General features: G+C 40.4%; 1 protein-coding gene across 1 annotated transcript in view; it reads right to left on the minus strand.

Annotated features, from left to right (window-relative positions):
• Positions 1-24153, minus strand: part of LOC150067364 (uncharacterized protein C3orf20-like) — an 85171-nt gene extending 61018 nt beyond the window's left edge. The window contains exons 1-3 of the mRNA XM_090328418.1: positions 24091-24153; positions 18485-18963; positions 2882-2980 (exon numbers count right to left, since the gene is read on the minus strand). Of these exons, the coding sequence (XP_090184544.1) occupies positions 2882-2980; positions 18485-18923 (538 nt within the window). The 5' untranslated portion in view covers positions 18924-18963; positions 24091-24153. The remainder of the gene's footprint in view (positions 1-2881; positions 2981-18484; positions 18964-24090) is intronic.
• Positions 24154-27194: the final 3041 nt, after the last annotated feature.

Below are 27194 nucleotides of genomic sequence, written 5' to 3' on the forward strand. Positions count from 1 at the left end.
GGAGGGAGGGAGGGAGGAAGGAAGGAAGGAAGGAAGGAAGGAAGGAAGGAAGGAAGGAAGGAAGGAAGGCGTCTGTAATCCTAGCCTTGAGCATGAAGAAGCTTAGGGACAGTGTCCAGTCCCTGAGTTCAAGTCTCTGCTATTCAGGTGCCAGTGACTCATACCAGTAATCCTAGCTATTCAGGAGGCTGAAATCTAGGGATCACAGTTCAACAGGAAAATATGTGATACACTCAGTTCCAATTAGAGCACTAACCTTGAGCACAAAAGCTCAGAGAACAGTGCCTAGGCCCTGAGTTCAGCCATAGAACTGGCAAGAAAAAAACTAATAAATAAAACCGCTCCTCAAAGAGATTAGTCCAAAGCAATTGAATCCCTGATGAGATCTGGTATTTGAGGCCTTTCCAGAACCTTTATTTTTTAAATTTATTTTACTATTATTTTTTTTTTTTTTTTTGCCAGTCCTGGGCTTGAGCTCAGTGCCTGAGCACTGTCCTTGAACTTTCTCAAGGCCAGAACTCTACCACCTGAGCCTCAGCACCACTTCAGGCTTTTTTTTTTTCTTCTATGTATGTGGTACCAAGGAATGGAACCCAGGTCTTCATGCATGCTAGGCAAGCACTCTACCACTAGGCCAAACTCCCGTCCTCCAGAACCTTTATAAACAAAGCAAATCTAATGATCAGTTTCCTCAGCACTCCCTTCCTCTTCCCAACTATGGATGGAATCTAGGTCATGGTAGAGAGAGGCTCTCTTCAGGATTCTCCCACTAATGAACTCAGGTGTCTAATATTTCTCCTCTGTACAATGACAGAAGTGAATGAGATAGTCTTAAAGGCCACTCTCAGCTCTAATATACTTCTCTTGTAAAAATTTTACCCTTGTAGTAACCAAATGGAGAGATTCACAGGCAGTTTTCAGGTAGAAATTTAGGAAAAGATGAAAATCTGCCATTTATTTATTTTATCCCATTGAATCTATTCCATTCAGTAAAGCATTAAATTACAAATATAATAAAATTGAGATGATTAATGAAAGGGAGAAAGGAGAACATGGATTCCTACCAAACCAATGCTGTTAACTTTTATTTTTATCTAGGGAATGCTCAAGTGCAATTACAATGTACCTAGTGAACACTCAAGTTTAGTTACATACTGTGCTTTATCTCCAGGCTTTGTCTTTGCCCTGAGTTCTTCATTTTAGTCACAACTCTACATAAAGCTTTGGACTGGGGCAATGTGGCTCCTCCCACATTTCTCTTCAACCTCCATTCCCTATCTTAGCCCTAGGCTATGAAAGTACATATCTTTCCCATCTTTAAGATACTAGTCCCATACTATACCTTATGGCTCAAGCTGGACTGATTACATTTCCTAACCATCTGCAAGCTAATAATTCAAGTCTGACCAACAATATTATTTCATCTTCCAGGAACAACATTTGAATCACTTGATCAAGTCCAATCGGAGTCATTACCTAGGACTGACACATGACACTGGGGGAAAAGAAATCACTTGTTTCCTAAGCAGGAAATATATAAATCTAGAGGTGACAAGAAATATTTACTTTGCCATGTAGGGAAAACTCTGTAGAAACTCACAGACTACCAGTGACTGCCAAAAGGTTAACCAATGGCTTGCCATTTGATTGCCTGCTGAGAGATCTCCTATTACTGGAGCACCTCATTTCAATTTCTGTACATTTTCATGTTGGACTTGCTGAATACCTTATATGCTTATCTCTTTTTTTTGAAGTCTTTTTTATTGTAATTAATAAAAGGGTTACATGATATTTGCCAGATAGAAGGTGCATTAATTCACATACATTGATACCCTTTCACATGTCTTAGTACCCATTACCCTCCCCCTCATATGCTTATTTCTTATATAACAGGGTTCACTTAACTGTAGTTATGCTTAGCATATGCACTTGACTCCATTTTCTGTCTGGCCCACCTCAGTGAGAGTGCCAGTTCTAAATTCTGATCCCTTGACACATCCAATTCAAAAGTATATGTAGGGAGGAGCTGGAGTGTAGCTCAATGATAGAGTACTCATAGAGTATGCTAAAGACCTTGGATTCAATCCCAGTCCAAGGAAGGGTGAGGGAAGGAAGAGGAGGAGAAGAGGAGGAGGAGGAAGAGGAGGAGAAGGAGATGATTGAGGTGATGGAGCATGAGATGTGAAAGGGAAATTTGTCACCTAAGCACATCCTCTAAATCATGAATCTCTCAACAGTTCTTAGAGTTGTTAGATCTCTGATAAAAGGTTATGAAAAGTAAGTCCATGAGACCCACAGCATCCATCCTCCCTCTACTCCCTGAGTCATTCCCTGAGTCATACAGTACTTGGCTCTTTTATGCCATCTCCATCTTTGGTTCTGAAGGAAAGCAAGCTTGCCTTTTGCTAACAACTCATACCCTACCTACTTTATAACCTTATTTAAGAATAGATAGCATTCTTTCTAGCTTTGTAAAATCCTGGATGCTATCTGATAACAGACACTTAATAAAAGTTAGCCATTTCACACACAAACATTTGTTCCTGAGAAGGAACAAAACAGTTTGTTTTTATTTATGTAAGGGCCTTGGCCCTGTCTTTTAAGAACATGAATGTTCCAAGAACATTGCCACAAAACCTGCCTTCTTAAGAACATGAATTAAAAACAAATAGGGCATATAGAGCAGAAATCAAGGATGACTGGGTTAGAGAGGAAAGGCTAAAAAAAGTTTGACTTAGAGACTGTGGTCTTGAAAGTGCTTGTTTCTGTTCCAGGAAAAGGACATCTTGGAGGAAAGTTCCAAATCCAAGAAATATAAGTAACTCTCACTCTGACTATTCATCAGAGATGCCCCTGATTTGAGTGAATAAAGGGTTCTTACCATTTTCTAAACAGATCTTAGATGACAGTGAGAAGTGGATGACAGCAGAGAAATTGTTTTCCTGGCATATCTGGGAAGACTGGCTATTGCTGACAAAGGCTTAGAGAAAAGAAAAACAAAACAGGAAGAATGTTAGAGAGAATGAGAAAGAAGATAATGGACATTTTTCTAGCTTATCATCAATAAACACCAGGACATCAGCAAAAATTTCCATAAATACCAAAAATAACTCATGAAATATTTTCACCATTTTCTCTGAATATGAATCAGCTTTTTAGATTACAAACTCTTTTGTATAATTCTTTGATTTCTTATGACTATTTCATTTATGCTTCTATCCTAAGAACTGACATTCCACATAAACACTACTGACAAAGAACATAATGTTTTATTTTCTTATTTCTTTTATCAGCTGGATGAAATTCAGAAGCCTGTTGCTCATCTAGGAGAGAGAAAAAACAACTATCATGACACAAGGCTCCTCTATACAATTACTAAGTTTTGTGCTTAAAAAGTAAATCTAGGGGCCAGGAGTTTGACCTAGTAGTAGAGTGCTTGCCTAGCATGCATGAAGACCTGGGTTCCATTCCTCGGTAACACATACACAGGAAAAAGCCAGAAGTGGTACTGAGGCTCAAGTGGTAGAGCTCTAGCCTTGAGAAAGTCCAAGGACTATGTTCAGGCACTGAGTTCAGGTCCCAGAACTAGCACAAAGAAAAAAAAAAGTAAATCAAGGTTTCTCTACATTTTCTTCACACACTGTTAAATGTGCCTCCATTTTTGCTTGTCTGGTTGTCTGGTTGTCTGCTTGGTTGTTCAATAAGGTTCTGTCAAATTTTCTTACTAAAAAAAAAAAAAAAGAAAAAAAAAATCTAGCCAAGAAATAAACTGGGTAACAGTAGCTCATGCCTGTAATCCTAGCTGTCTCAGAAGGCTGAGGATCACAGTTTGAATCCAGAGCAGGCAGGAAAATCTTATCTCCAATTAATCACCAAAAATGTTGGGAATGGAGCTGTAGCTCAAGTGGTGGATGGATCAATAATCTTAGGCAAAAGAGCTCAAGGACAGTGCCTAGGACCTGAGTTTAAGGCCCATCAGGATCACCACCAAAAATAAAACAAAAGTAAAACTAAACAAAAAACCTTATTATTTTATGAGGTGAAGTAAATGTATCCTGTAGAGAAAAATATATTTCTTTTAAAAGCTATCAGAAAAGAAAAAGAAAATTTTGAACACAGAGCTCATAGGGGCCTCAAACATTTTACATAAAATAGGAGAATTGTACATCTAGGGTCCCATATCAGTTTTAGAATTAATAATGCAAATAAAGTATAATGATGAGGGTCCAGAGCTTAGTGGTAGTGTGCTTGTCTAATATGTATGAAGCCCTGGGTTCAAGTCCCTGGAACCACATACACAGAAAAAGCAGGAAGAAAAACATGAGAAGGGTTATCAATGTGTGAGAAGTGATGCATCTACTGTCTGGTGAATGTTACTGTAACCCCTCTATACATTACAATAAAAAATAAATAACTTTTTTTTTTCAAAAAAAGCAGGAGTAGTACTGTGGCTCAAGTGGTAGAGTGCTAGCAAAAAGTGTCCAAGGACAGTGCCCAGGCTCTGAATTCATTCAAGCTCCAGGACTGGCAAAAAAAAAAAAATTATAATGATGGAAAAAAAAGAGAAATAAGTCTATAGGTAAGAATGCTCATAATACCCATGATACATTTATTGGGTATTCAATATATTCTAAGCAGCATGCTTAAAATTTTTAAAAATTGATTCTCTCAACAAAGTTCTATCATTTTTATTTTACAAAGGAGAAAATCAAGACAGATTTCAAAGAGAAAGAGTAAGATGGCAGATTGGAAGCCATCACTATTTTAAACCTGTAAATGTAAAGAACCCAGTGAACAAAAGTAACAACATTCTGGGGAAGCAAAGAAGGAAGAAAGGAGAAACTACAAGGAGTTCAAAAAGTTTCAGGAATGTATACAGAATGAAAGAACCACCAAAGAAAAAAATGGCAAGGAGTCCTGAGCTGATATCCTGCTCTCCTGGCTGGGGAAAGGGGATCTGTCTCATTCCTGTTACTGGTAAGGAAGAACTACCAAGAGTACAAAGATACATCTTGGATCTTACATCCATCTGAATGATCTAAACAGTAGAAGTGACTAGTTTCTATTAAAACTTACCACAAACACAAAGCTATGATTCACTATGTGTAATGTGGAATCTAGCATTCTTACCATGAGTGGAGAAAATTTCATACAATGTCTTAAGCACTGAAATCAACTATTTATCAACAGAAACACATCCTGTCAATCTATATACTACCAAAGCTGCAAAAAATTATCAAACTGAAAATATATAGGATAGTAAATCTCAATTAATCTTGGACCCAAATTAGTAAATCCCAGAGAAAGACCACAAAATTCATGAATAAACAAAGCAATATATCTCCCTCAAAAACTAGTTACACCACAACAGAGGACTTAAATAATAGTGAAGAAAAAGGAAGTCCAAATAACAAACTCAATTAAACAATGATAAGAATGGGTAATAAGGCCGGGAGTTTGGCCTAGTAGTAGAGTGCCTGCCTAGCAAGCACGAAGACCCAGGTTCGATTCCTCCGTACCACATACATAGAAAAAGCCAGAAATAGTGTTGTAGCTTAAATGGTAGAGCTCTAGCCTTGAAAAAAAGTCCAAGGACAGCATTCGGACCCTGAGCTCATGCCCCGTGACTGACAAAAACAAAAACAAAGTATGGGTAATGAATTTTTTTTTTTTTGATCATAAGTCTGGAACTCAGCCCTGGCGCTCAAGCTCTTCAGCTCAAGGATTCTGCCCTACCCCTTGGCCTGCGCCCCTGAGCTCTTCAGCTCCCGGATATCTAGGATATCTATCGCCCTATCCCTCAACCAAGGCCCACTTCCCATTTTCTAGAGATTAATTGGAGATCAGAGTCTCAGGTCCAGAGCTTTATCTTGTGTGATTGTTGTTCTTAATGTACTGTTATTTCTCTTCTCTTTTGTTGTACTTTGGTTAATCTCCTATTGCTACTGTACCAGGCTTTGTTACCTGGTATGTGGTGTATGTGGTGTTTGTGTTTATTTGTTTATTTGAGATAAGAAAGGGAAGGGGGAAAACAAGATGATTGGGAGGAGGTAGGGGAGGGAAATGGGGACAAAAACCTAAGAAGGGGTATCAATATGCGAGAAGTAATGCACCTACTATCGGGCGAATGTAACTGTAACTGTAAAATTTTTTTTAAAAAACACAAGGAGCTGGGCACCGTGGCTCATGCCTGTAATCATAGCCACTCAGGAGGCTGAGATCTGAGGATCAAGGTTCAGAAGCCAGTCTGAGCACAAAAGGACCAGAGACTCTCATCTCCAGTTAACCTCTAAGAAAACTCTAAGATTCCACCTCACTCCAGTTAGAATGGCCAGGATCAGGAAAACAAATAATAACAGATGCTGGAGGGGATGTGGCCAGGAGGGATCACTACTACACTGTTGGTGGGAGTGCAAACTCGTTCAACCACTATGGAAAGCAGTGTGGCAGTGCCTCAAAAGGCTAAACATAGAGCTCCCCTATGACCCAGCAATTCCACTACTTGGCATTTACCCAACCATCCAGAAACAAGGGCATACTAAATCCACTAGCACAACAATGTTCATTGCAGCACTATTCACCATAGCAAAGATATGGAACCAACCTAGATGTCCCTCAGTTGATGAGTGGATCAACAAGTTGTGGTATTTGTACACAATGGAATTCTATGCTGCTGTCAGAAAGAATGACATCGCCCCATTTGTTAGGAAATGGAAAGACTTAGAAAAAATCATATTAAGTGAAGTAAGCCAGACTCAAAGTGAAGAGCTAAAAAAAGCGCCCCCATTCTGAAGCAGCAACTGTCTTGTTTTTTATCTAAACTGTGAGTGACCCAAAAGTGCACCCAAATTAAAGAAACAGAATTGTGGTGCCATTAAGTCCCAGGAACTGACCTGTCTGTGTTAAAATTAACCAGAACTCTGTGTAAATTCAAGGGATGGCATTTGTTTTCCAAAGCAGAACTTGCACGTAAATTCAAGGGATGGCATTTGTTTTCTAAAACCATAAAACTACCCTTAGACAGCTAATTAGGACTCTACTGGTATAGGAATCCCCCTTAGCTCCAACCGCCCTGAACTGTCCCTAACCCCTACCTTATCTCATTCCAATAGCTGATTGCTGTGTTGATGTAAATCTGTAGTCTGCCTTTAAAAGCCCTGTAGAAAAGCTGTTCAGGGCTTCCTCCTGGGCTCCCGCTGTATGGGAGTGTAGGACGGAGCCCGGAGCTAGCCCGCCTGAATAAAGCCTTGCTTTTGCATTTCGGAACGTCTGACTCTCGGTGGTCTCTTGGTGGTCGTCCTGAGACTTGGGCATAACAGTTGGGGGCTCGTCCGGGATACCCCCAAAGACCCCCGAGACCCTAGACCCCGAAGGTAAAGAAACAGCGCTGTTGATTTGTCGTGTCTTGTCATCTGTCTGTCTGTCTCACTCTCGCTTGAGGACGGCCGCTCCAACTCGTATTTCTCGAAGGGATTGCCGAAGCGGACGCGCTTGTACGGCAACCCAGGAGGGACTGGGAGACGTCCCAGACCCTCCACTCGTAGAAGGGGGTCCCTGGAACCCCTTCCTAGTAAATTGGTACTCGTAGGGCGTAAGTCAGTCTGGTTTTTGACCAGCACTGACCGGGAAGTCTCCTAACCGAGACTAAATTGGCCCACCTTGATCTTGGGTCTGCCCCTTCTGTTTCTCCACAGGAGTCAGCAGACCAACATGGGAGATCTCCATCTAGTAAGTCTTGTAAAGCTCAGGCCTGTGTGTTTTGTGTCTTCTTGATATTTGTCTTGCATATTGTTATTTTGTGGACTGAACGACTGACGAGACTGAAAACCCTGGGTGATACTCCATCTAGCCCTTGGACTTGACACTAGCTCACTGGAAAGAAGTTAAGGAAACAGCTCAAAACCAAAATGTAACTATTAAGAAAGGAAAAAGAAAAGTTATACCCGCCCATCCTCCAGGGAGGGAACGCGGAGGACGAGACATTTCCCCCTTCCTACTCCCCACCCCAGTTAACTCCACCTAAGGCGATGAAGGAGAACTTTGAAAATGAAAAGGCTCCAGCTGTGCCCTCCGCTCCAGGGGGTCCCGCCCAGTCAACTCGCCAGAGCCTAGGAGTTACACCTCCTCCTAATTCTGCTGCTCTTCCCCTTCGCCCTTTAGGTCCTGAGGATGCAGATGGTCGGCAACAGTTCCATTACTGGCCTTTACAATTGGCATACTCAGAACACCCCTTTCTGAGAAACCCCAGGATTTAATTCATTTGCTTCAAACTGTTCTCTTTACCCACTAGCCAACCTGGGATGACTGTCAGCAGCTTCCGGGAGTTCTGTTCACCACCAAGGAAAGGAACAGAATCCTAGAAAACATCAAGAAACTTGTCCCGTGCCCCACGGGAGACCCCATCACAGACCCTACCCAGAGCCTTCCCTTCTGAACACCCCAACTGGGACTACTATGAAGCAGGAGGTAAGGAGCGGCTCCAGGTCTATCGCCAGGCTCTGTTGGCAGGTCTCAAGGCTGCAGCTCGCAAGCCTACTAATATGACCAAAGTTTAGGATGTTAAGCAGGGTGCTACTGAAAGTCCAGCAGCTTATCTAGAGAGAGTCATGGCAACCTTCAAGCAGTACATCCCTTATAATCCTGCGCTGGAAGAGAGCAGACAAGCAGTTATTTTAGCCTTTATTAACCAGGCAGCACCAGACATCAGGAAGAAATTGCAGTCCTTAGAATGACTAGGCGATAAAGGACTAAGAGAACTAGTAGCTGTGGCACAGAAAGTATATAAGAGAAAGAGATTTTCTTCCACCAATGCATCCCTTTGTAGCAATCAGGCAAGGTGTGTCTTTACAAGAGAGACAGGAGACAGGAAAGACAGATAAAGAAGAATTTAGATAGACAGCAAAGCAAATGGAGCAGGTGCTCCTAGCCATTATTGGCAAGCCAGAGGATAAAAATAGAAGACTGAAATTAGGGAAAAACCAATGTGACCAATGTGCTTATTGCAAGAAAGAAGGGCACTGGGCCAAAGAATGCCCCAAGAATAGAAGGAAGGACTTTCAACCTTTGTCTCAAAAGTAAGTCAGGGAATAGCCTCTGCCCTGGGGTCAGATTGGAAGTTGCATTGTGCTTACTGACCCCAGAGTTCAGGACAGGTAGAAACAATGAATCGGACCCTGAAAGAGACTTTAACCAAATTGGCCTTAGAGACTGGCGTGGACTCTGTGTCACTTCTTCCTTTTGCTCTATTTAGAGTAAGGAGTTCTCCCTATCATCTAGGCTTTAATCCTTTTGAAATAATGTATGGACACCGCACACACACCCATGGTTCCTAGTCTCCAGACTGATCTATTAACTGACCTGGATGATGTTGAATTTTTGCCTACGTTTGATTATCTACAGCTCGTGTACAAGAGAGTGTGGCCCCAACTCAAAGCTCTTTATGATTCTGCCTCTGTCCCTACCTTTCCATTTGTTAAATTCCTTATGTAATTAAGTTGTCTTGTAAAAAAAGTTTTGTTTCAAACCGGGTTCTCACCTGCAAGGGAAAAATTGGCATAAAACTGCCCCTCAATTCTAGGGGCCACAGTTGAAAATCATATGACCGTGTATGGATGGAGCAGCAGCCTATTGGCAGAAAAACAATTGGAGCTATTAAAATTAGTATAGAAACAGCTTCAAAATTCCCTATTTCTGTTACCAAAAGGGCCAGGAAAATACAGGTTTATGCAGCCAGGCCAGGGCTCCCAAGTCTTTCATCAATTCCTGATAATTTGTATGCTATTGAGATAAAGGATTGTTTTTGTTCCTTTTTTTTTTCCCATTCCTCTTAACAAATTTTTTTTTTTGGGGGAAAGATGCCCAGGGGAAAAGCAAAGGCCTCCAGAGGTAAGTAGAAATCGGCCGACCTCCTGTATGTCTGTGTTTTGTTTTGTTTTGTTTTGAAAGTGCACTGTGGGCCTAAAACAGAGAGGAAAAAGTTGGATGCAGCAAGCTCTCTAAGGCCTGGGTGGTCAAGGGACACCTTAACCCCGCTTCTGGGTTTCTTGTTGGTAACAGAGCTTGTCTGAGAGTCCCACCAGCAAGATAAGTCTGAATCTAAGTAAGCTGTTTGGTGAGAACATTCTTCTGAGTTCATGTTTTTTTTGTGTTAAGTGTATCTGATTAAGTCCAATTTTCTTGCTATAAGTCAATGTCTGGTTTTGTTTGAGAGCCTTTTGTAGGTAGGTTAGGATGGCCCCTGCCTGCGGGGTACCAGGGAATGGAAATCTCTGTAGGAGAGGCGCCTTCTGAGTTCAGGGCACCATGGTCTTTCCAGGCATGTCATCAGGAGTTTAGGAGTTACTTAAAAGCCTCTGCTTCTCTGTCTTGTTCTGGTTTTTCCTTGGGTATTTTTCCTTGTGCAGTTTTGTCTTTGAAATTGTACCAGTTCTAAATATGTGGTTTTTTGTGTGTGTGCTCACGCACACATCTTTGTTATCTATTTGAATATTTCTAGGAAGTAAAAGTTTTGGCCCCACCGGGGGTAGGTCTAGGGCCTGGTATGGCCCCTCCCCCTCGCTGCAGTTGACGTGAGCCAAAGTCAGACAAAGCAGCTGCAGACTTAGTCCAGTTACCTTTTTCCCAACAACCTGCTGAAGTGACAGTCTGGAGGCAGTTGGTGGCAGGACACAGACTGCAGTCTTAGTTCTCCTAGGTTTAAGACTCCCACCCAACTTTCATCTGCAAAAAGTAATATGTCTGATATCAGAAACAAACTCTGGAAGAATAAATTTCAGCTAAGTTGCCTTGTTAAAAAGCTTTGTTTTAAAACCTGGTTGTCACCTCTAAGAATAAGATTGAAAAAAAAAAAAAATCCTCATGATACTAGAATTTCCGGAAAATGAACGGCCGATATTAATTTTGCGCGCTTTAAGATCTTTGAGTATGAATGTGTGTGCGAATGGGTGTGAGTGAACAAGTTCAAGGTTAAATTGTCAGCATGCTGTGTAAAAGAATGGATGAGCTCATATTTGAAACACTAAGGCAATTGAGTAAATCTAAGTATAAACTTCAAGAAAAAGTATTAGCTTTCAATGTTCTACAGTGTCTCAAAGGATTATTGCATTATTTTAAAGAGAAACTGGTTAATAGGATTTTTCTAAAGATTCTGAAATCTGAATTTAAAAAAAAATCTGTTATTGTAATGCATTGAACTGTTTACATTATAAACATTGTAACTATTTAGCACAGAGGTATTAGGGAATTTGGAATTTATTACCTTGAGGTCCAATTTGGAGATAAGTGTCAGAATTTGTTTATCATTGTCAGAGGTGATGTGATTAGTGTTTCTTAAACTGCCCCCTAAAATGTATTAAATTGGGAAAAGAGTTTTTAAAGGAATGTTTAAAAGTTTATCTTTGTATGATTTGGTTTTATGCCACCGGATTGCAATTGAACGTATTTTAGAAAAAGAAGAAAACTAAGTCCAGACTTAGACTTTTGGTGTACTGAGGATGTTTGTAGTTCTTGCATTAAGGAAAACTTATTTGAGTTTAAACTGTCGTTGGAGTTCTAGGCAGTAATCTAGACTGCAGAAAAAAAAAGAGAGAGAGAGAGAAAGACTCTTCTAAAAGGAAGCCTGAAGGCAAAGGGGGGTTTCTTGGGCCCTTAAAGATTTTTCAAATGCAAATAAAGGCTAAAGTGTTAATTGTTCAAGCAAACATCAGTAAAAGTTTTAAAGAACATTGGAAATGGGTTTCTGAACAAAATTTGAAAGTGAAGTTGTCCTAAATGCTTGTTTCAAGAAAAAAAAAAAAGGGAAAATTAAGACTACCAAAATGATTGCTTAATTGCTATTTAGCCTGCTCTTGTAAGTCTTCTTATAGCAATTTCCAGCTGGCCCATGAAGAAGGACAGCAATCCTTATTCAGATGTAACTTTGGCTCTTACCAAGTTCCAGGTAAGCTCATGCTTAGAGACTATTTCTATGTTGACCACTTGTTGCCTTAATTGGAGTAAAGTGGCCTCTTGTAAGACTCATTGATTTGAAAGCTGCAGTTTCAAGCCAGCCCGGGCAAAGCAAAGTCCCTGTGAGACTGTGGTGTCTAATCTGCCAGCAGAATACTGGGGCAGAGTTGCTTTGGAGCTCAAAGTGGCAGAGTGCTAGCCTTGAGCTGGAGAGTTGAGGGACAGTACCCAGGCCCCGAGTTCAAGTTCAGCAACCAACAAAGTGAAATGCCAATGGGATGTTTATCCCTGCATGGAGAGACACTACTGGGACAAAAGCCTCCAGGTGTAGAAAGCCTCTACTTGGATGGCAGAGATGGTGTCAGATCCTAGAGTCACTCGTGTTTGGCCATTCAAAATTAATCAGAGCCGGGAGGTCATAGAATAGTTTGTAAGCATGCCTTACTAATGCCCGTGCCTTTCATAACTGGGCAGGAACTTGTTAATCATCTGTGATAGTGGGTAGTTTAAAGTCCTAACTGAGCGAATTTTGATTTGACACCAGCCACAAATTCAGGAAAGTTTGTGGATGTGAGGCTTGTGTCCTTATTATCTGTTTAGATCTGGCAACTGAAGCATAGATAGAGTCGCAGGGGTTAAGTTCCCCAATCAGGAAAATGCCTTTGCAAATGGGTGCTAAGTAAGCTACACTGTTGTAGCCAAAGAGAAAAAGTTTGTGCAGTTGTTAAATGCTTTACATGACCTCCAATTTGAAGTAAAATATCCCTCCTGATATGTAATCTTGGCAACCTCTTGGTAAAATAGGCTAAGTTTTTAGGGTCCCTGGCTAGGTATAGAGACAACGCCCCTGAGTCAGCCTGAAGAAGTTATAGAAGACGGATCGTCGCCCATCAATCCTCTTTAGATAAAGGGACCAAAGAGTTGTGGTTGTTGTTGTTGTGGTTGTTGTTTTAAAGAAAAAAAATTTTTTTAGACAGCATAAGTTAAAGGCATGGAGAAAAATAGTAATAGATGTGCAAGAGTAGAGACTGCACTTGTGGGGAATGGCTACAGTTTCAAGTCTTCTGTGCCTGTCTAGAGAATCCTAGCCTTGTTTAATCTAGTTACTAAAAGTTGTCACCCTGGTATTACTTTAGATTCTCAACCCTATACGGTCTTAAAAACCAATGGGGTGCCAGCCTGCAAAAATGAGTGTGCTCAGGTAAAGCAAATAGGAAAGCATTGGGAGAATTCACCAGAGTCAGGCCTTAGGTTAAACTTCTTTAGAAATTTGCAGGCGACCCAGCAGGAGGTGTGACATTCCATTGGAGCTGCTGTGCTGCCTGATTCCAAAACCACCTCGAAGTTGTTTCCTGAGAGGACTGGAACTAAACTCTTGGTGATGGGACATTCTGTACTAAATTCAAAGTCCCCTAGGTTTTTGCAGCCATTATGATGACTGGATGGGTGAAGGGAATTTTCCATCCAGTGCTGAACAGCCTAGGTGTGAGAGGTGCTAAATGTGAATGAGGGCTATAGTCAGGTAAAGAAGAGAGAAAACGTTTAGTAAATAAAACCTTTGGAAAGGAATTGCGAAAACAGAAGAATAGTTTATGGATAAGGGGGATCTGGAAAGAATTGTCTTATGTTTGTTCTACAAAAAGGGAGAAAGAAAAATCCTAGAGAATTCCTGTATGTAGTAGACGGTATGAGCATGTCTTAAGAATGGAGCTTGCAATAAAATTGGCATGTAATTGAGTTAGCCATAATACAAACCGGGTTAGGATTGGTATACTGATGTGGAACTATTCTTTGTGCCCACCTGAGGAGTTGCTATGCTTGGATGTATATTTCCTAGTTGTGAGGGCTTTCTTAGGTGCAAAACTGGGAGGATATGCTCTATGCCCCTCCAAACCAGAGAATGCCGTCTGCCCAAGTATAACAATTGTTAGCCCCCCCCAGCCATATGTTATCTTGGCTGGCACTGTTAACCATGATTCAATCCAGTCCTTACAGGCCTTACAAGTTGATCTGCAGACATGTTCCAGTACCCTGGCACTCAAGTGAACCTGCACTGTGATTCCCCACACTCCAACCATTGAGAAGGTGGCAGGAAAGAGCTACTGGGTTCATCACTCCAAGGTGAAGACGGCGTGTGAGAATCCTGGACTTTCAGACTCCCAGAGGAATGGACTTTTGACATTTTTGGGTCCCAAACAGATGCTGACCTGAGATGTATGTCTAAGTCAATTGACAAGCTCACTAACTCACTGAGGTCCTTAGCTAAAGTTGTCCTCCAGAACAGAAGAGGACTAGATATATTGTTCTTAGAGGTTTGAGTGTCACCATGGGAGAAGAATGTTGCTTTTGAGCAAACTACACTGGGGTAATAAAAGACAGCCTGGCAGCTATAAAGAAGAGACTAGATGATCGAGAAAGGGAGAGACAGGGGTCCCAAGGATGAGATGAGAGGCTGTACAACTGGTCCCCCTGGGCAACTTCCCTAATCCTCAGCCATTATTGGACCTCTGGTGGTTATTTTAATGTTATGTGTAATTACTGAGGTAAATAGTCAAAGATTTGACTAGTCTAAAAGAAAAGGGGAGAATGAAGAGCTAAAAAAAGCGCCCCCATTCTGAAGCAGCAACTGTCTTGTTTTTTATCTAAACTGTGAGTGACCCAAAAGTGCACCCAAATTAAAGAAACAGAATTGTGGTGCCATTAAGTCCCAGGAACTGACCTGTCTGTGTTAAAATTAACCAGAACTCTGTGTAAATTCAAGGGATGGCATTTGTTTTCCAAAGCAGAACTTGCACGTAAATTCAAGGGATGGCATTTGTTTTCTAAAACCATAAAACTACCCTTAGACAGCTAATTAGGACTCTACTGGTATAGGAATCCCCCTTAGCTCCAACCGCCCTGAACTGTCCCTAACCCCTACCTTATCTCATTCCAATAGCTGATTGCTGTGTTGATGTAAATCTGTAGTCTGCCTTTAAAAGCCCTGTAGAAAAGCTGTTCAGGGCTTCCTCCTGGGCTCCCGCTGTATGGGAGTGTAGGACGGAGCCCGGAGCTAGCCCGCCTGAATAAAGCCTTGCTTTTGCATTTCGGAACGTCTGACTCTCGGTGGTCTCTTGGTGGTCGTCCTGAGACTTGGGCATAACAAAAGGAACTTAGGCTCAATGGTTTCCCTCATTCGTCATAATCAGTAGAAACCTTGGGCTCTACTAGCAGAGATCTGCAAAATCTTGATACATAAGGCCATATAGTATGAAGCTAATTGAAAGGACCTCCAGGATATTGAAACAAAAGCCATACAACGAATGATTGTTGTCCTTAATGTACTATGTTGTCTCTCCTCTCCTTTGCTGTCCCTTAGTTATCTCATATTGTTATAGTATCTCACTTTGTTATCTGATATATTGAATTTATTTGTATTTGGTTATTTGAAATTTGATAGGGAAGGGGGGAAAACCAAGATGGGTGTAGGGTATGGGGGGGAGGGAAATGGGTACCAAGACATGTGAAAGGGTGTCAATGTATGTGAATTAATGCACCTTCTATCTGGCAAATATTATGTAACCCTTTTACTAATTACAATAAAAAAATGCAGTGGGAGCACTGGAACAGCACTAAATGGTTAAATAAATGAGTCAATAATTTTATTAATAATTGTTTAAAAAAAAAAAAAGAAAAGGGAAGTGGGGCTTGAGCTGAAGAGCTCAGGGACAACGCCCAGGCCCAGGGGTAGGGTGGAAGCCTTGAGCTAAATAGCTCAAGGACAGTGCACTCTGGCAGAGTTCATGCCCCAGAGCTCCAAGCCTCACAAAAAACAAACAAACAAAAAAAAAAACAAATGAAGTGCATCATTGAGAACCTATTTAACAAAATAATTGCAGAAAACTTTCTCAATCTTGAAAAAGAGAGTGTCATCCCTGTGATGGAAGCCTACAGAACTCCAAATGGGTTTTTACACACAATAGTAACAACACTAAAATTACATAAAGAAGCAAGAATAGTAAAAGCTGAAACAACAACAAAAAAGGAAACAAGTAACAAAGTGACAAGCCTAAGATAGGTGTTGGTAGCTCAAGTCTGTAATACTAGCTATTCAGATCTGAGAATCATGGTTCAAAATAAGCCTGAGCAAGAAAGTCCATGAGACTCTTACCCCCCAATTAGCCACCAGAAAACTAGAAGTGGCACTGTAGCTCCAAGTGATAGAGTGCTAGGCTTGAGCAAAAAAGCTCAGGGACAGTGCTCAGGCCCTGAGTTCAAGTCCCATGACTAACAACACAGACAAAAAAAAAGTCAAACCTATTAAAATAAGATCATATTTCTTGACACCGACACTATATGAAAGGAATACGTGGAAAGACAGTTTAAGCTCTGTAAGATAAAAATCAGTAGCCTAGATTATCTTACCCAGTGGCGCTAGGCGTCAATATTCAATAAAACAATGATGGAAAAATAAAACTTTCCAGGATAAACAAAAGATAAAGTAATTCATGACTATCCAGCACTGTAAAGCATACTTAAGGAAATCCTTACAAAAGAAAATAAAAACCAGAAACATATTGTTGTGCCCTGAGACGGGGTCCCCAAAGAAAACCACCGAGATAGAGATGTCTGAAATGCAAAAGCAAGGTTTATTGTGGCTTACATGCCAGGCAGGGAACCCGTCCACGCACATCCCAATGCAGTGACACAGTGAGGTGGGGGGAGGAGTTGACAGTCAGGGTTTACACAGTCTTTTCAAAGGCAAAAATAACAGGTTTACACCCATCAGGTGGTCGAGTGAGATAAGATAGGGATTAGGGAGCTTCCCAGGCCAGTGGAAGTTCTCACGTTGGCTGGGTCCCATTCAACTGTCAAAGAGTAGTTTTATGGTTTGGGAAACAAATACTATACAATGCCATACGTGCAGTCTAATTTTGACACAAAATAGGTTAGTTCCTGGAGCTTATGGACACCTGTGTGAACAATGGCTGACTAGGGTCCAGAAGTGCCTGTTTATTCAGCCTTTGGGTGGTTTTTTTATTCTTTTATTCTGCTTACTGAAGGGGAATAATTTTGGGTCTGGGGGTAGTTATTTTTTCATCTCTACACATATAAGAAGGGATAAGGGGCTAGGACTTTGGCCTAGTGGTAAAGTGTTTGCCTAGCATGAACGGTTCCTCAGTACCACATACATAGAAAAAAATTCAAGCCCCAGGACTGGCAGAAAGAAAGAAAGAAAGAAAGAAAGAAAGAAAGAAAGAAAGAAAGAAAGAAAGAAAGAAAGAAAGAAAGAAAGAAAGAAAGAAAGAAAGAAAGGAAGGAAGGAAGAAAGGAAGAAAGGAAGAAAGAAAGAAGAAGCAGAAGAAGCAGAAGAAGCAGAAGAAGAAGAAGAAGAAGAAGAAGAAGAAGAAGAAGAAGAAGAAGAAGAAAAAGTCTAAGAAGAAGAAGAAATGAGGAAAGAAGCATCACAAAAATTTTTGATAAAATAGACTTCAAGCTAAAATCAATCAGAAGAGACAAAGAAAGTCACTTTCTATTTATAAAGGGAATGATCCATGAAAAGGAATTTACGATTTTTAACATACATGCATCAAATAGTAACACATCCACACTCATTAAACAAACACAAACACTTCTAGAGTTATAAACTCTGACCATAGTACAATAATAGTGGGAGAGTTCAATACCCCACGCTCAATATCAAAAACAACAAAAAAATCAAAAAAGCAGTATTAGAATTATGACTATATAGACCAACAGCTATCTACAGGGTGGCACAATACACATTCTTCTTAGCAGCTCATAGAGCTGCTCTCTCCAAAATAGATTATATCCTAAAACATAAAGCAAGTCTTAGCAAATATTAGAAATTGAAACAATGTTTTGCATTCTACCAGATTATAATGGAATTAAACTAGAGCTTAATAGTGAAAGAACAGAAAAGACATAAACACATAGAGATTGAACAATACACTGTTGAATGACATATGGGTCAATAATAAAAGGAAAATCAAACCATTCCTGGATTCTAATGAAAACACATCCTATCAAAACCTCTGTGATACAAACAAGGCATGGTTTAAAGAAAAATCAATAGCCATGAATGCCTACATTAAAAAAAAAAAACTAGGAAGTACTCAAGCATTATTTTATACTATAGTTTTGAGAGAAGCTGCTATGTGGAAAAATAGGTAAATTACTCATGGGTCTCGATTTCTTCATATTACTTCTCATAACTGTATAGAAGTACAATTATCTTAATGTATATAGCTTAGAATATCTTCATGACAGCATTGAATTTCAGTTGGATCTTACTGCTAGAAGAAAATCTAGGGCATCACAAAGCAGAAACTTCATACAATGTGGAATCTGGTAAAGCCAATAGATCTTTTAAGTACAAACACTTATGTTTTGTCCTAACATTCTTTATTCATCACTTATTAGGATGAAGAACACAAACCCAATAACATTAAAATAATATATAGGTATCCCACTAAGTTGCTATTATTTATTTATCCAACACCATAATTAATAAATGTAACAAATATCTTCTACTTACACATTTTTCCAACAGATTTACTTGGTACTACGAGGGGACCTTTTTTGACTTTAACCAAATGATTTTCCTTAAGGAATTCTTCTTTTGGATTGTTGCTGATTTTGACATTGTTGAAGTCAATGATGGTACTGGAATCTCCTTGCAAAGCTTTGTCTTGCTCTAGTGTTGTAGGTGTAGATACACATTTATAAGTATCTTCTGCAAGATCTTGCCAACTGTAGTTTATGAGATTGGCAATCTCCACAGGAAAAGTCATTTTGTACTCAACATATTTCTGCAATGTTTTCCCAAGTTCATATAGTATTTCAGGAGCAGTTAGTTTGTATTCTTCAACTAAGCTGTTTTGCAAATAAGTTTTGGAGAATTCAGGATTTGGAGATTCTGAGAAACCAAGAGAATGGGAATCATCTTTTTCCTCAGTTAATATTATTGTACTCATACTGGTCTTCTTTTGTTCTTTTGATTTTTTCTTTTTATGACTGCAAAGAACATATATGAGGATTAAAAGCATTTTACACTGCTTAATGATGTAATTTTCTCTCTAGAAATTCATCTTGTTAGATTAAAATATCATAAAAATGCATCATACAATGAACAAAATGCTTGTTTTTATTTGTTTTGCTTTTGGGAGGGAGGGATTGGGGCCTATAACTCAGGGCCTGGGCATTGGCCCTGTGCTTTTTTCCCCTAAAGCTAACATTCTATCACTTTAAGACACATCCCCACTTCTGGTTTTCTGGTGGTCACTTGAAAATGAGAGTCTCAGGGATTTTCCTGCCCCAGCAGGTTTGAACCTTAATCCTCAGATCTCAGCCACTTGAGTAACTAGGGTTACGGGTGTGAGCCATGGGTGCCCAGCTAAAATGGCTTATTATAACATTTTCTTTTTTGTATATGCCAGTACTGAAGCTTGAACTTAGAACCTCTTGTTCTTCCTTGCATTCTTGGTTAAGGCTGGTTCTTTACCAGTTGAGGCTTAATTGGACATTAGAGTTCTTCTATTTGTCTGCCTGAGCTGGCTTTGAAACACGATCTTCAGATCTCAGCCTCCTGAGTATCTAGGACTAGAGATGTGAACCTACATTAATTTTTGTATTACAAAGAATAAACCTAATAGCTTATAAAGCCATAACTATGTTGCCAGGTGGCAGTGGGCATGTCTGTAATCCTTGGTGCTCAGGAGGCTAAAATCTAAGGATCATGGTTCAAAGCCAACCCCAGGTAGAACTATTGCTGAGAGTCTCATTTCCAGTTAACCACCAAAAAAGCCTCAAGTGGACCTGGGGTTCAAGTGGCAGAGCAATAGTTTTAAGCACAAAAAAGCTCAAAGACAGCGTCAGGAGGATAGCCTAGTGGTAGAGTGATCATCTAGCATGCAGGCAGCCCTGAATTTGATTCATACCATATACACAGATAAAGCTGGGAGTGGTGCTGTGGCTTAAGTGGTAAAGCTCAAGCTCGGAGAAAGCTCAAGGTCAGTGCCCAGGCCCTGAGTTCAAGCCCCAGGACTGCAACACACACACACACACACACACACACACACACACACACACACACACACACACACAGAGTTATAGCTATCTAAGAATCCACATAATCACATAATGGGTAATCATAAGAATTATTTGAAAAGATATTTATGTCCTACTGTATAATAATCATGCATTTTTATATGTATAAAACAGTATCAGGCCATGAGTTTGGCCTAGTGCTAGAGTGCTTGCCTAGCATGCACAAAGTTCTGGGTTGGATTCCTCGCTACCACATACATAGAAAAAGCCGAAGTGGTGCTATGGCTCAAGTGGTAGAGCTTTAGCCCTGAGAAAGCCCAAGGATAGTGCTCAGGCCCTGAGTTCAGGCCTCAGGACTGGCAATAACAAAAAAATCAAAAACAGTCTCAACTATATATTATAGAGAGTGTATTTAGATATATAATATAGCTCATAGTAAAAAGACTAACCAAAAAAGTTAATTATGCCAGTACTAGGACCTCATGCTCTTACTTGGCTTTTCTCACTTATGATTGGCACTCTACCACTTAAACCAAGCCCTAATTGCAGCTTTGGTCATGGGATTTGAACTCTGGGCCTGGGTGCTATCCTTGAACTCTTCAGCTGAAGGCTAGCACTCTACCACTGTAAGCCACAGCACCACTCTCAGTTTTCTAGTGATTAACTGGAGAAGTATCTGGGTTGACTTTGAACCTCAATCCTCAGATTTCAGATACTTAAGTACCTAGGATTACAGATGTGAGCCACTGGTGACTGGCTTCATTGAAACTTCTAGAATCTCTCAGGCTTTTCTGCCCAACCTGGCTCCAAACCATAATTCTAGGATCTCAACTTCCTGAATAGCTAGACTTATGGTCTAAGAAACCAACATCCAGCTTTCAAGATAATTAGTTTCCACTTTTTATACTTTTCAAACACTTCCATAATAAACATTTATTATATTACATGTAAATGTATTTGTTTAGTTGTAAAGCATGTCAAAGACTGTTTCTTCCAGAAATCCTTCCCTGAATTTATATCTTTTGGTGCTGGGTATTCAAACCCGTACCTTAAGTATGCTAGGCAAATTCTATTCCACCAAGCCATACTACAAATATAATGTATGTTCCCTTAAGCTGTCCTATTTGCTGCTAGCAGATGTTACTGTATGAGAGTAAAATCTAAAACAGGCAACAGAAACCAACCCAAATGGACTCAACGGTTCATAAATTGGAATTTTCAGCCACAGTTTATAAGGCATACTATGCATACAGTATTTGAAATATTACAAAATTTAACAAATTGCTTTGTGTCTGACACACAATAATTGTACATATTTATGTAGGGTGAAATTTCAATGCACATACTCAATGATCAGATCATGGCAACAGGCACATGTATTACCTCAAGCATTTATCATTTGTTGTTGAACTGCAAAATAGAATCATTATGGTTGATAATGATTATTTGAAGATATTTTAAAGTTGTTGTTTTTTTTTCTCAACAGTATTGAGGTTGGAACTCAGCGCTTCTTCTTTTTTTTTTTTTTTTTTTTGCCAGTCCTGGGCTTGAGCTCAGGGCTTGAGCACTGTCCTTGGACTTTCTCAAGGCTAGAGCTCTACCACTTGAGCCTCAGCACCACTTCCGGCTTTTTTCTATGTATGTGGTACCAAGGAATCGAACCCGGGTCTTCGTGCATACTAGGCAAGCACTTTAACCACTACGCCAAACTCCCGGGCCAATATATTCTTTTTTTTTTTTTTTTTTGCCAGTCCTGGGCTTGAGTTCAGGGCCTGAGCACTGTCCTTGGATTTTCTCAAGGCTAGAGCTCTACCATGTGAGCCTCAGCACCACTTCCGGCTTTTTTCTATGTATGTGGTACCGAGGAATCGAACCTGGGTCTTCATGCATGCTATGCAAGCATTTTAACCACTAGGCCAAACTCCACTTTAACCACTAGGCCAAACTCCCGGCCCTCCAACTCAGTGCTTCTTACAACAAAGGTACTCCACTGCATTTGTGCAAGAAATTGTTTCCAAGTAAGATTTCTCAAGACATACACCAAGAAAACATCAAGTGAAAAGTCTGAGCCACCAATAGAACTCTGGAGCCCTATAATAAACATACTGACTTGTTCTGAATTCATTGATTAAATGCAGTTTAAAGTTAAACACCATCAACAACCAGCTTAACTCATGGCCTTAGCTTTTTTTTCTCAAGGCTGATGTGCTACCACTTGAGACACAGCTCCATTTCCAGCTTTGGTGCTTAACTAGAAATAAGTATCTCACAGACTTTCCTGCCTGGGCTGGCTTAGAACAGTGATCCTCAGATCTCAGCCTCCTGAGTAGCTAGGATTACAGGTGGCCATTAGCATGGCTAAAATAATAGAGCTTTGGCAACAGTAGCAAATCCCACTGGTTTTGTGGAAAGTTAAGAGGAAGTCTCCAAAAATGTGTAGAGATGAGTGTTTGTCAGGGATTGTCAACTACTAATTCTCATTGTGGAAGGCTGCTGGTCTCCACCTACAATGACAAAAATGATCCTTAGTCATAACAACCAAAAATGTCTTCTGACCTTTGTGTCAAATAATTAACAACTTATGGAAGTGGCACTATGGCTCAAGGGGTAGGGCCGTAGCCTTGAGCTGAAGAGCTCAGGGATAACGCCTAGGCCTAGAGTTCAAGTCTCATGACCAACAAAAAAAAAATAATTAACAGCTTATAGCCTAACACACCCTTATGATATATGTTCTAAACAGCACAATGGTTTGAATATAATCTAATTGTTTCCCCTAAACATTGCATACTTTAAATTCAGAGGACTATTGGAAAGTGGAAGAATCTTTAAAAAGGAGAATCTAACCAGGGCTAATGATTCATGCCTGTAATTGGAATACTGAGATCTCAGATCTGAGAATTTGGGTTTGAAGCCAGTCCTGGAAAGGAAGTCTAAGATACTTATCTCCAGTTAACTACCAAGAAAGCTGGAAAAAAGCTCAAAGAGCACCCAAATCCCAGGACAGGTTTATACACACACACACACACATACACACACACACACACACACAAAATCTAATGGGTTGGGGAAGTAGAGCCTAGTGAATAGTTCTTAGGTTACTGGGAACATGAGGTAGTTCTTTTTTTTTTTTTAAATATATATGTTTTATTTTATTTATTTATTTATTTATTGCCAGTCCTGGGCTTAAGCTCAGGGCCTGAGCACTGTCCTTGGACTTTCTCAAGGCTAGAGCTCTACCACTTGAGCCTCAGCACCACTTCTGGCTTTTTTCTATGTATGTGGTACCAAGGAATCGAACCCGGGTCTTCATGCATGCTAGGCAAGCACTTTAACCACTAGGCCAAACTCCCAGCCCATGAGGTAGTTCTTGTGGTACTTGGTATTTACCCCCCAAAAACCTTAAGTTCTGGCAAGAAGGTTGTTATAAATGGATCAAGCCTTTTTCTGCTCCAAGTTTCAGATATAGAGGCTTGCTTGTTTCCACCACTGTATAACATAGCTGAGCATTAAGCTGGTGACAAAACCATGCCCTTGAAGCTCCAAAACTGTTATTAAAACTAACCTTTTTAAAAAAAATTTTTACTAGTCTTGGGCTTGAGCTTAGGGCTTGAGCCAGTAAGAAGAAGCCAAGGACACTCAGTCTAACAATTCAAAGAAATTAATTCTTTCAAAACTTAAATGAAGTACAAAACAGATTCTTCACCAGATTAGAATTCAATACTAGACAAAACTTTATATCCCTGTGGAAGCCTTAATTAAAACATGCCTGGACTCTTCTTTTTTTTTTTTTTTTTTTTTGCCAGTCCTGGTCTTGAGCTCAGGGCCTCAGCACTGTCCTTGGTCTTTCTCAAGGCCAGAGCTCTACCACTTGAGCTTCAGCACCACTCCGGCTTTTTTCTATGTATGTGATATCAAGGAATTAAACCCGGGTCTTAGTGCATGCTAGGCAAGCACTCTACCACAAGGCCAAACTCCTGGCCCTAAACCTAAACTCATTATACAGTTTGTTGCTTCAGGTATTTCTTTGAAGTAACTCAAAGTTGACAAGTACAGACAGTTTGGAGGAGTGGTATAGCTGAGTAGTAGAGCACTTACCTAGTATTTGCAATGTTCCAGGCTAGATCTTCGGCACTGAAAAAACATAAACAAAGAAATAAAACCTACATACAATTTGATGCAATTTTTATTTCCACTTCACAAGTAAAGAAAATGTAGGCTGAACACTGATGGCTCACACCTGCAATTCTAGCTACTCAGGAGGCTGAGGTGTGAGGATGCATCATTCAAAGACAGCCTGGGCACTAAAGTACATGAGACTCTTATCTCCAATTAAGTACTAGAAAACCGGAAGTGGGGCTATGGCTCAAGTGATAGAGTGCTAGCTTTAGGCTGAAGAGCTCAGGGACAGCGTCCAGGCCCAGAGTTCAAGCCCCATGACCAACAAAAAAGAAGAAGAAGAAGAAGAAGAAGAAGAAGAAGAAGAAGAAGAAGAAGAAGAAGAAGAAGAAGAAGAAGGGAGAAAGAAAGAAAAGAAAAAAGAAAATGTAGTAAGTATAGGATAAAAAAATGGAATAATATGACTGGGAGGGGATGGGGAGAGGGAAAGAGGAACATAAATAGGAGAAGGGGGTATCAAGATTTGAGAAGTAATGCACCCCATTACCTGACCAATGTATATCCTTCTATACATTATCCTGACAATAAAATACATTAAAAATGAAATGACAAATTTCATTAATTCATTCATCTTTGTGAGCTTTGACAAATTTCATGGTTAGTAATTACAAATATTTATTAGGCATATTCTATACAAGCACTATTTGAAGGCTTGGGATAGAGTACCAATGGCTCACACCTGTAATCCTGGCTACTCAGGACTCTGAGATCTGAGGGTCGTGGTTCAAAATAGGAAACCAGAAATGGCTTCCAGAAAACCGGAAATGACACTGTGACTCTTAGTGGTAGAGTACTAGCCTCTGAGCTAAGGAGCTCAGAGATAGCACCAGGCTCAGAGCTCAAGCCCCATGACCAGCAATTAAAAAAAAAAGAGGGGCCAGGAGTGTGTGTCCTAGTGGTAGTGTGCTTCCTAGCATGCATGAAGCCCAGGCCCTGAGTTTAAGCCTCAGGACCAGCCCCTCCCCCCAAAAAAATCTATAAAGATCTATCCTTTCTTGAGGGGAGAATAAATAAATAAATACATAAATACATAAAAACACAAATGGTATTATTGCTTAGAACACTGGAAAGTAATAAATACAACAGAAGGATAGGAGCAGAGCAGAAAACTAAACTCTCATTACAAAAGTGCTATTTAAGGGAGCTGGGAGTTTGGCCTGGTGGCAGAGTGCTTGCCTAGCATGCATGAAGACCTGGGTTCAATTCCTCAGTACCGCATACACAGAAAAAGCCAGAAGTGGTACTGTGGCTCAAGTGGTAGAACACTAGCCTTGAGGAAAGACCAAGGACAGTGCTCAAGCCCTGAGTTCATGCCCCAGGAGTGGCCAAAAAAAAAAAAGTGCTATTTAAATAAAAAGTTGGCCTGGAGTTGGGTCTGGTGCTTGCCTAGCATGCACAAAGAGCCGGGTTCGATTCCTCGGTACACATACATAGAAAAAAGCCAAAAGTGGTGGTGAGGCTCAAGTGGTAGAGCTCTAGTCTTGAGAAAATCCAAGGTCAGTGCTCAGGCCCTGAGCTTAAGCCCAGGACTTGCAATAAACAAACAAACAAACAAACAAATAAATAGAACATAATCTGCAACTCCTCTGTAAATCACCTTTATAATAACAATAAAATTAAAATAAATAAATAAATAGTTGAAGGGGACAAAAAGCAAGCTATGCAGAAGACAGAGTCAACCTCTAGTGAAACCTTCCTAAGGCAAAAATGAGGCTGGATTTGTTGCAGAATAGTAAGGAAACTGACTAATATAACTAACATACTTAATTATTGAGTTATTGAGTGATGTGTTTGAAATGGCAATTCCTTGGTTTGGGGGAAATGAGGGAAAAATGGGAATGGAGGAGCATTGGTCTTGGGCATTGTATAAATCCTTACAAATACAAACACAATAACTAAATATTTTACCCATAATTTGCAGTTAAGTGGGAAAACTGGTCCTCATAGATTTCTTTTCTCCATTTTTTTGTTTTAGGTTTCAACTAAAATGAAAGAAATATTTACAATTATGATATCAGAAGAAATCTTGTGCAAAATGAGTTACTTTTCCTAATAAGTAAGTATAATTTGATGAAATGGAGCAGCACTATTACCTGATCAAAGAAATAAATGGGCCCAGAATCTGAAGTAGCTTTATGAGATCCTTCCATTCTGCCATAAGACCTAACAAGAGGAAATTGGAAATGTGAAGGTAAGTCATCATGTCTGTAGGTGATATTTCAAAGCCCCCCATGGCTTTAAAGTTTATATGTTTTATTTTCAATGGGGTATAAAAAAAGTTCTGGAGAGCAGGGAGTTTGGCCTAGTGGTATAGTAGAGTGTTTGCCTAGCATGCACAAAGACCTGGGTTCAATTCCTTGGTACCACATATACAGAAAAAGCCAGAAGTGGTGCTGTGGCTCAAGTGATAGATCTCGAGCCTTGAGAAAGGCCAAGGACAGTGCTTAGGCCGAGTTCAAAGCCCCAGGACTAGCAAAAAAATAGTTCTGGAACCCAGGTGCTGTTGGCTCATGCCTACAACCATATCTGCTTAGGAGGCTAACATCTGAGGATAACTGTTTGAAGCCAGAGCAAGGCACAAAATTCCTTTGTGAGACTCCTTCTCTCCCCCCCCTCCCCCCGTGGGTCTTAGGGGCTTAAACTAGGCCTGGGCACTATTCAGCTCTTCAGTTCAAGGCTAACGCCCTATCCCTGGGCCTGGGCACTGTCCCCCAGTTCTTCAGCTCAAGGCTACTGCCCTACCCTTGAGCCAAGCCCCACTTCCCATTTTCTGGAGGTTAATTGGAGATAAGAGGCTCAGGTCCTTTTGTGCCCGGGCAGTCTCTCTGTGAGACTCATATCTAATTAATCATTCAAAAACCAGAACTGGAACTTTGGCTAATTGTGGTAGAGCACTAGCCTTGAGCAAAACAGCTCAGGGGTCAGCACATATAGCCTGAGTTCAAGCCTCATGACCTACCCCTTACCCCCCCCCCCAAAAAAAAAAAGAGTTCTGGAAACACAGTGTAATCCTAGCTACTCAG

Source organism: Megascapheus bottae, chromosome 2 (assembly GCF_031878675.1).
Source record: "Megascapheus bottae isolate mThoBot1 chromosome 2, mThoBot2.hap1, whole genome shotgun sequence".
In the NCBI taxonomy this organism is placed as follows: Eukaryota; Metazoa; Chordata; class Mammalia; order Rodentia; family Geomyidae; genus Megascapheus; species Megascapheus bottae.